We start from the raw sequence: 10,785 nt of genomic DNA, 5'->3' as shown, positions 1-10,785 counted from the left end.
GAACACATGAGTTATGAGGAGAGGCTGAGGGAACTGGGATTGTTTAGTCTACGGAAGAGAAGAATGAGGGGGGATTTGATAGCTGCTTTTAACTACCTGAAAGGTGGATCCAAAGAGGATGGATCTAGACTATTCTCAGTGATAGCAGATGACAGGACAAGGAGTAATGGTCTCAAGTTGCAGTGGGGGAGGTTTAGGTTGGATATTAGGAAAAACTTTTTCACTAGGAGGGTGGTGAAACACTGGAATGCGTTACCTAGGGAGGTGGTAGAATCCCCTTCCTTAGAAGTTTTTAAGGTCAGGCTTGACAAAGCCCTGGCTGGGATGATTTAACTGGGAATTGGTCCTGCTTCGAGCAGGGGGTTGGACTAGATGGCCTCCAGAGGTCCCTTCCAACTCTGTTATTCTATGATTCCTGGGAGTGCACACCTCCATTCAAAAATTTTTAGGGGTCCACAAATGAAAAAAGGTTGAAAACCACTGCTCTAAAGATTTGTTCTATCCCAGACCTCCTGACGCTCTAGTTTGAGCTTCTCTCCATTTTTTTACTGTACTGAGTGGCAATTTCAGTTAATATACCCAGTGACAAAGGAGCATTGATTTATGGCTGTATGTATTTAATAATGTACCAAGGACCATGCTGTCTGGGTACTGTTAATGATTTTGCTGATGGAGCATCTGGAATCCATTATAAAATTTGCATTTTATAACAGATTCCCGTTTTCTTCCTTTTGGGAGACCATTATTAAAAATAAACATTGCAAGGCAGAGAACTGGGTTTGAGTGCATGTACCTTTCACCCTTGGAGAGGTAGGCACAAATCATTCACATGAAAGAGAGAGAGATGATTGTTCTCATTCTCCATAATTTAGTTTGTGCCACAAAGTCAGCTCACTTTAGCACAACGTCAAAATAGGGTTCAGAGGATTGGAGTTGGTCAAAAAACTGACAAACTTTTCACAAGAAATAATCACCCAATTTTGTCATCAGAAAAATTAAAATTGAATTTTTGACTGGCTCTGAGGATACAGCACCAGGGGACTGTTACACCTTCAGACTGAAGTATAATTGCATGTGTACACTTGCATGATGCTAGCACTTTCACAGCGCTAAATTCATTTTCTGTAATTAAAAAAGCTTTATTGTTGCAAGTCAGACAATTGCAGATACAGAGCAAGAAAGGATTTTGGACTTAGGGCTCAAGACTGCTCATCCTAGCTGAGAGATCTCCCTCTTTTTCTGAAATCTTGGCTCAATCCTTGGAGCTACACCAACAGCAGCTGGGATATCTCTAAGTGTGACTAACCTTGCTATACTACTGAAGTGGTGTGCAAGAACCACAATACACAATTTTATCTTTGAAAGTACAGTGTTCATTTCAGGAAAAAATAGGGGTACATGTCCCATGATTCAGGCATAATTTCAATTCCAAATTGAATTTAAATAGTACCAGTTTGACTTTGTCTCCTTGTTCAACACATTCCATTGTTATTGGCATTGTAAGATCTAATCTATATAGTTTAGCTCCTAATTACCAATTTTGAACATCTCATAACTATGGAACTTTACATTCAGCATACAGCTACTGCAGGTGAAGAATCAGTCAAAATACATTTACTTTAGAGGACATTCTTTACTTCTCATACCTCTGTAGCAGTGTGCAGTACCATATGCATAGGACTTAAGAGCAAAGAAACTTGTTTGATAAAAGTGACAAATCTACTGTAATCTCAATATTAGGAAATAAAGTTTTGTGAGGTTAAACTAGAGTTGCTTACAAAAGAAATTGCTAAACTTGAACTCTGCAGAAGTGCTAGCTCCAATGACTGGCAGAAAATACTACCCACTTCCCACCAACTTTAAACACAATTTGAAATCACTGGCCCAGTGCTGAGGTTCCCCCCCCCCCCCATTCACATTTCATAAACAGCAGAAACAGTGCAGATCAACATGACCTGCTGGAATAGTCAGAGAGGAATTCAAACTTTAGTCTGATTGGTTTAATTTTTTTTTTTTTAGCAGGAGGAAAAAGAATAAAGTTACAAGAGTCTTTTAATATTTTCACAATGTTAAACTAAAACTGAGCACTAGGCTACATGTGTAAGTAAATCTAGAACACAAAAGGGTTAAATAAGATTTTCTTTAAAGATACAAGAACTTAAGCTTTCTTTACGTTTAACAAACTTCACAGAACAGATACTGCAGAAGGAACAACCCCTCCCCCCACTTTTTTTTTTAAAGTGAATATTGCCCATAATCCACATGAACTTTGAGTAGTGTTCTCTTAAGAGCCACCTTGAAACCAACTGTGCATTTATAACAGGGTTAAAGGAGTAGGAGGGATAAACAGCATCATCAGTATTAATGCGGAGGAGTCTTGTGTGTCAATCAGAATGTCCACCAAAGACTATGCTATGATTTTAGAGGAAAAGAAAGTGCGTATCTCAGCAACAGCTGAAATCCATGGTTTTTAAACTCTTCATGGCAAGTGTTAAAAATATCCTCAGATTGCCTTGTCACCAGGATGGAGTGGGACCATTTCCTGAAAATACAGCTGGAAATTTTGTTGCTGATTCCATAACCTTGAATAATAAAAAAATAGTTTGGTTTACATAGCTTGCATTTTACAAATGATGGAACATTTCTGATTTACTTCATGATTAAATCACACTAATACAGTCTGATGCTGAGTGTATTTTTAAAAAAATGTCTCATCAAATGGTTTGATCTGGCTACCAAACTAAAAATTAATTTGGCATGTATGAAATTATTTACCTTTAACACATGCAGAAAAAAGGAGGACTTATTTAAGCTCTCTTTCCCCACACACCATTATTGGAGTGACAATATGCTACTTCACCCCTTGGAAGTTTTACACAAGCCCAATTTTTCAAAACTATACAAAATCCTCCCCCCCATCCCAGTTTTTCTACTAAACTACCTGATTGTTAATGCTTTACTAACTTGGGTCAGGGAACCATATCCACATAGGACTACTGAGACAAATCAGCATGAATCCTCTTGACCTGCATAAACTTTGTCTGCAGCAGGAGACATGCTGATTTTTTTTTCTCTCTCTTTTTTTTTTCTGCTACAAACTAACAAGATCTGTGCAGTTCAGCTCTATGTGGCTCAGTGTGAAAGCGCGCATAAGTCTAAACAACAGATCCAAAGTTTTCTATTCCATGTAATGCATTTCACATTCACTTGCTTTGCAATATATGCGGGCAGAGATTTTCATGAGAGCATCGAGCTGCATAGAAACAAGGCTGACATAGCCCATTTGATTATCTTGTTAAAACTCAAGCTGATGAGGGATGCTTTCCTGGTTGTTCCCCAATACTGTTACTGAATTCTGTTTGCTACAATATGTCCTTTCCCCCCCCAATATATATGTCTAGCTACAGAAAGTCAGTCTGTAGAATCCAGCCTTGGCTACTGTGCTGTGAATTAGCCTTATTTGATCAATTATCAGATACCTGCACTTAGCAAAAGGCAAACAAGAGCCAATCAGGTTTCGGCCGGTGGGAATGGCAGCACTGGTCAGCATACATAACAACCGTGGAATCTGGTCAAACAACGCTTAGAAATTCTATGGATGCCATGTAGAGAATATACACTGTTTACTGCTCTAGGATGGAACCAGCTTTAAAATGAGATCACCATAATTTAAATGAAGAAAAACAGGATCTCTGCAGCAAGTTAGATATAAATTTTTTTCATAAGAATCTCTGTCCTCCTCTCTTTTTGGCTTCCTGGGAAGAATCAGAAAGATGTTCCCTCCCCAACAGAATCCCTGATGCTGGTGACATTGCCTAACCTCAAGAGCCACACGTGATGAAGGCACGGATGACCAGTCAGGTCTTCCGGGCTTAGCAGCTACCACTGCTGCTTTTAGTGGAGTTTCACCTCTTCAGGATTTACTAGAAGTGAAGAGGTGAAAGGCTGCACATTAAACACAGTTTGTCTGAAAGCCGTGTGCATAGCAAACTTTTACACCAGCTTCTACTCAGCTATTTATTTTAACTCTGCAGCTGGAAGGTTTCCAGCATAAGGCTTTTAGAGTTTGACTCCAGCAATAACAGAAGCCTTTGGATTTTTTGTTTTGTTGTGTTTTAAATCCACTAGCCATGCTCAAAAAAATATTTCTTCATGTTTTAATTTTATACATTGGCTAGCAGGCACCTTTGTAACCAGCCAGAAATCAATTTCAACCACCATCAACCCCTAAACTACAGTACCAGGACGGTTGGCTAAAGAAAGGAAACTGATTGGCTGTAGTCTGAAACTTGCCCAGTACAAGGTGTCTGGCTGACTTTGTCCTAAATAAGGCTAACATTAGTGAACTAAGAACAGCATTTGGTTGCAGAGTCTCGCACTCAGGAACACCCTTCGCCGATGCGCTGGCATGATCTCCCTACTTTCCGGTCCAGTTTCACCATTTTCATAATGGCTTCCTCGCGCCCACGTCCCATGTGGTCAAACGTGCAGTCATGTTGTTCGGGCAGGCGATGTAACATACAGAACACATAACCTGCCAAGGAGAAGGAAAGAATGTGTTGTGTTAAGGACTCCCTTGAAATGGCTGAATCCTATGTCACCCAGGAGAACAGCATTATGCTGGGGATTAGTGGGGTTTCAAGATCAATGAAAACTTCACGTTTTCATTTGTTTTCATGATATTGTCACAAATATTGGTATGAACAACTTTAAATTCCATGCTGTTTTGTATCATACACATTCAATGGGAGACAACATAATTTACACCTACATTTACAGAAATTTTCTATGGCATATCTGAGTTGGAGTCATATATTAGTAATTTATTCTTGCAACCCACCCCTCTGTGAGGAAGGAAGTTTCCTATTTTACAGATGAGACAGAGTAAAACCAACATTTTCTAAATTAGTCTCTGATTTTGGATGCCCAGCTGGAAATATCTAGGGTCTGATTTTCAGAGGCATTGAACACCTTCAGCTTCCTTTGACTTCTTTTGGAGTTGTGGGTGCTGAGCATGCTGTCCATGGTGTCACAGTTTGGGGACCCAAATACCATGGCACTCAAAATCAGAAGTTATTTTAAAAATGTTGACTCTGTTAGCACCACCAACCCTGTGACTGAGCTGGAAAAAGAACCCAGATTTCCCCAGTCTATTTGTACTGAATGCCATTCTCTTTTTGAGGGTGTCCTCACTCTCTGTCAGAACCCAGAGGATTCCCTTCCTCACGATGCTATGTCATGCCATTATCCTTCTGACTGTGGGTCAGTCTTCTCTCTCCCTTCCTTCCTCTCCCAGCTACTTAATACCATTCAGGCATCCAGAGCCCTGCACTTCAATGATAAAAGGCAGCCTTTTTTCCCCCCAAAGGGGAAGAATAAAGCCTCTTCAGCACCTAGTCTTTTTCAATCTAGGGAGAGACTGGAAACCGAACTCTCATCTCGGGATGTGGGCTGAACATCAGAGTGAGTATAAAAGTCTTGACTTCAGATCCCGTCTCTGACACAGATACTTGGTAACTTTGAACAAATCTCCTCTCTGCGTCCATTTCCCTATCAGTAAAATGAGGATAATAATTACCTCACAGGGACATTGTAAGTAGTGTTTCTAAAGGCCTTTGCAAGTGAAAAGTGCTGTATGATGGTAAGTAGTAGTAGGCTGATACAGTATGGCAGAACAGCAGCACACAGCTACCAGGATGGCATAATCCACTGCATTTGAAAAGTAGTACAATATAATGTATGCCAACAATATCCCTCCTGCATGATAGCTCAAAGGACATCATTCTGCCTCCCACAGAACACTTAGCTAGTGCCTCTCCATAAGCAATCAGAACGGATTAAAACAACAATTATTTCAAGCTTCTAAAACAGGGGTTCTCAAACTTCATTGCACCATGACCCCCTTCTGACAACAAAGATTACTACACGACCCCAGAAGGGGGGACCAAAGCCTGAGCCCACATGAGCCATGCTGCCCCAGGTTGGGGTGGGGGCAAAGCCCAAGCCCCACCACTCCAGGAAGGGGGGCCAAAGCTGAAGCCCCGCCACCCAGGGCTGAAGCGCTTGAGCTTTGGCCCCAGGTGGTGGGGCTCGGGATTCAACCCCAGACCCCAGTAAGTCTAAGCCAGCCCTGGCGACCCCATTAAAATGGTGTCACAACCCACAGTTTGAGAACCGCTGCTGTAAACCTATATTACAAGACACCACTATAGAAATGAAAGAACCAATAGATTACCTTTACATTGGTAAGATCCTTAAGAAAACCGATACAAAAAAAAAATCTCATGAGGGATTATTTTTGCAAAACTAACTTGAAGACAGAATGGATTTATTTTGGCTTGCAGTTTCGATGACACCTGCTACATTTTTTACATTTACATTAGTTCACATCGCTATATTTCACACCCTTACCTTGTGCAGAGCATGTATTCTTGGGATACCAGCAACAAAAATGGAGTTTCCTTTACTTAAGGTATCTTATTTAACAAAACAGACAATGATTCAGCTAAATTAGGATATAAAACCTTTATCCCTTTCCCTATTTATTCTCAACTGCTGATCCACAGCAGACATATGCAGGAAGTACCAGGCACTTCCAAGGTCAGATGGTAAAGATGGTTTAAGTAAGAATGCCCTTGGGTATCAACTTAACAGGCTACTTGCCTGATTCTCTTGTGTACATTCTGGGGTAGGGAACATCTCCAACTGAGATTGGCATTTCCTTTCTCCATTTGTTGAAAATAGGACATCAGCCTGCTGAACCAATACCAATTGGATGGCATAGGAATATAGCAACTGCCATATTGCATCAGACCTGAGGTCCATCTAGTCCAGTATCCTGTCTCTGAAAGTGGCAAGCATCAGATGTTTTACAGGAAAGTGCAAGAAACCATGCATTAACAGATATGGTATAATCTGCCCACCATGACAGTTTCATCCTAATCCCTGTTAGAAATTGCCTTAAACCCTGCAATATGAGGTTTCATATCCTTTCCACTTCTTTTTATATCATCATTAGCTAACAAGTCTGGATATTCTTGCTATCCATATAAATGTCCAATCCTTCTTTGAATCTTGCTAAAACTCTTGGTTTCAATGACATTCTGTGGCAGTGAGTTCCAGAGTCTAATTATGCATTGTGTGAAAATGTATTTCCTTTTATCAGTTTTGAATTTGTCACATTTCAGCTTCATTGACTGTCTCCTTGTTCTTGTGATATGAAGCAGGGAGAACAGAAGCTTTCACTCTATCTTCTCTAGACCAGTGGTCTCCAAAGTGAGGTGCACAGCAGGAGGAGCACCGCCGGAACGCCCCCGTCACTTTGGCGGCTGTGCTCCTGGACCTTTGATTCCTCAGTGGCACGCTGGCGGCTGCTCAGCTCTCCCTGCCCCATCTTTGGCCGCACGCCAGCAGCCATTCTTTTTTTTTTTTTTTCGCTTCCCTAGAGCTGGCCCTGGGGGATGCGCGATCCAAAAAGTTTGGAGACCACTGCTCTAGACCATTGTTTTATGTAACTATCATGTCCTATCTTATTTTGTCTCCTCCTAAGGTAAACAATCCCATTATTTTCATGCTCCACATATCAGTTTTTCTAAGCCCCAATCATTCTCACCACCCTTTTCTGAGACCCCGCTCATGCTGCAACATCCTTTCTTAGACGAGGTGAGCAGTAATTTACACAGTATCCTACATAAAGATATTCCATCAATATTTTATCTATTATTCTTCCATTCAATCCTCATGTCTCCTAACATGTTTTTTAAAAAAAACTACAACTGCACACTGAACAGAAATTCATCAATCTGTCCACAAAAGGTATCCAGATGCTTTTCTTGGGTGGATTCTGTTAATTTAGAGTCTCACTATTCTAGTGGGCCAGTGAATGATCTAAACTATTTTCAGCTATCTCTTATTGCCGGGGCTTTTGCTTTTTATAAATATGTGCAAGTGAGAACAATGCCTTAAAAACTGGAAAATTTACAGACTGTTCAAACAGAATAGTGATAATGCCTACAACTGAATTCATAAAAAAAAATCCCATCATTAAAAAACCAATATCCAATACAGGATTTTTAACATTTTACTTAAGACAAGTTTTTATATTATTAGCTTTTCTTTTACATTATGCATTGGGCTTTTTAGATAGGTAAAGGATAACATTATCAAAAGTCCCTAAGAACTTAAATGAGCCATGCATCAGCCTATCGAAGCTAGGTTGTATAACAACATAGTTCTGAAGAATTTTTCACTAGTTCACAGTTGTATTATTGCTTCTGTATTCTCTCCCTGCTTCACTAGCCTTGGGAATCAGGGTGGGCACTACGTAGTCGGTTGTGTGTGGGAGTGCCCATTCCAGTCCCAGGCTCATCAACTTTGACAGCAATTACATTATTAATTTATTGCACTAGGAGAGAAGGCCAATATGTTTATCTCTACTCTTATCCTTAAAACCAGTTCAGATTTAGAGATGAAACCATTTCCTGAGAAACAGGAGCTCCCTCTTGGTTAGAAAGCAGAGTTAGATTAATGAGCTCTTGTGGTATATTTACTGTTAAGTTCATTACTGAAAGATACTGGATATGGGTTGTCTCTCCTAAAGGATAGTACAGAAATGCAGAAGTACCTTTGCTAGTCCACTTTAACAAGCAAAAAACTTCTTGCTGGGGAAAAATATCTGTCAGCTAAGGCTAGTTTAGCAAAAGCAGAGTCATAGCAAAAATACAGCAAAACGAACGATTTCAGCTCCGGGTGGCAGATCTCAATGTGCTACACTTCATGTCAGGAATAGGCTATGTACTGTGCTCTCTACACTACATTCATCTAATGCAGCATTGTGGAAAGATGTACTGAGGCATTTATACCTTATAGGTAGGGCCCTACCAAATTCATGGTCCGTTTTGGACACTTTCATGGTCATAGGATTTTAAAAAAATCATAAATTTCATGATTTCAGCTATTTAAATCTGAAATTTCACAGTGGTGTAATTGTAGGGGGCCTGACCCAAAAATGAGTTGTGGGAAGGTCACAAGGTTATTGTAGGAGGGGTTGCGGTACTGCTCCCCTTACTTCTGCCCTACTGCGGGCGGTGGCACTGCCTTCAGAGCTGGGCACCTGGAGAGTTGTGGCTGCTGGCCAGGAGCCCCGCTCTGAAGGTAGAGCCACAGCACAGAAGTAAGGGTGGCAATACAATACCATGCCACCCTTACTTATGTGCTGCTGCTGGCAGGGTGCTACTTTCAGAGCTTGGCACCTGGCCAATAGCGGCCGCTCTCTGGCCCCCCTGCTCTGAAGGCAGCACCACGATCCTCTGCAACTCCCTTTTGGGTCAAGACCCCCAATTTGAGAAATGCTGGTCTCCTCTGTGAAATCTGTATAGTATGAAGTAAAAATCGCAACAGACAAGATTTCGCGGGGGCAGACCAGATTCCATGGTGCGTGACGCGTTTTTCATGGCCATGAATTTGGTAGGGCCCTACTTATAAGTGCAGTAAGGAGCTATTCTCTGGAATTCATCAAAACGAGGCTTCTGCTACATTAATTAGAACTTCAATGGGACACTGAGAGCTAGGACTGCACCTGGTGTAACATCTCTCTCTAGAGTACTCATGCCATTTCAAGTGATCTTGAAAATGGTGGAAGCATCATTCAAAGAAAGTCTATAAGGCAGCAAAGAACAGCTGTGAAGTCTGCCCTTCATTTTTCATTCTTCCTGAGGACTCTGCTGGAGAAAGCACATTTCAGCTGGAGGTCACTAAAGCAGCTCTATGTACCTAAGATGGGAGAGCACATCAGACTTCTGTTCTTACTCTGTGTGAAAGTGAAATGCTGCTGAGTCCCTGTTAGGTAAGAAGCTGTTCACATCACTAGACAGGAATATGGAACAATAACTATTGAGAGCTTCCACCAAAGTGCTAAAAAAACCTACATTTAATTCTTCTTGACGTTTTGACTTCTGAGTTTTGAAAGCAGCTAGCTGCTAAAAATACCAGCAAAGTAATACATGAAGCATTAGAAACAATTAAAATACATTGCATAGTAATTCACTAGGAAAAAGTCAGGATGGAGTTTTGGAGGGTTCTTAATTCCCTCAAATGGCATCAATTCAGTTCAATTCCTTTTCTTGTCACGATAACTCAATGGAAGGAAATATGGTCCTGGAACATGCCCCTTTTTGCAGAGTAGGTGTTGTAGGTGTTACTGCAAGCCAACAGTTTTACCCTCATTGCAAGCCAGCAACTGAAAGCTACAGCAAGAAGGACTGGGTATTCTCTTACAGGTTTTTGGCAGATCTGTAGACCTCAATCTTCCAGTAGTAGAGTCCACTGGAGAAGTTCAAGGATATTCCTGATAAATATCTATATGAGGAATTCAGTGACTAACTACCATGTTAAACAGAAAGGGAGAAAACATTTCCAAATGCCAATCCCTGTGTTTAAGAATCCAAAAACCTGTCATGACAAAACCCTTTTTTTTTGGGATATGAGCATGTCTTGAGAAGCTAGCAAGAGAAAGAAAAATTGCTCAAGTACAAGTGTCAACAAAGATTATTCTTATTAAATATTTATGTAGTGCCGTAATTTGCATGGTGATTTAAAGATATTGAAGACAATGCCCCATCTCAAAGATTAAGCCTAAATTAGCAAAAAAGCAATTGCACATTGACCTAACTACCCTGGAATAACTGCTCAACTTTCAGCACTTTTAAGCTTTAGTTTTTGTAGAAATCAGAAATGTTCAGACTTACCCTGAAGTTTTCATAGCAAATGTGCTGAGTTGTAGACTCA

General features: G+C 40.7%; 1 protein-coding gene across 4 annotated transcripts in view; it reads right to left on the bottom strand.

Annotated features, from left to right (window-relative positions):
* Nucleotides 1-1,350: 1,350 nt before the first annotated feature.
* ZFAND3 (zinc finger AN1-type containing 3) overlaps nucleotides 1,351-10,785 on the bottom strand; it is a 248,856-nt gene continuing 239,421 nt past the window's right edge. For all 4 annotated transcript variants that reach the window (XM_048843492.2, XM_048843491.2, XM_048843489.2 and 1 more), the window contains one exon: nucleotides 1,351-4,534. In XM_048843492.2, coding sequence (XP_048699449.1) covers nucleotides 4,380-4,534 — 155 coding nt within the window. In that variant the 3' untranslated portion in view covers nucleotides 1,351-4,379. The remainder of the gene's footprint in view (nucleotides 4,535-10,785) is intronic.

Source organism: Caretta caretta, chromosome 3, assembly GCF_965140235.1.
Source record: "Caretta caretta isolate rCarCar2 chromosome 3, rCarCar1.hap1, whole genome shotgun sequence".
Taxonomy (NCBI): domain Eukaryota; kingdom Metazoa; phylum Chordata; order Testudines; family Cheloniidae; genus Caretta; species Caretta caretta.
This window is presented reverse-complemented; position numbering and strand designations above follow the sequence as displayed.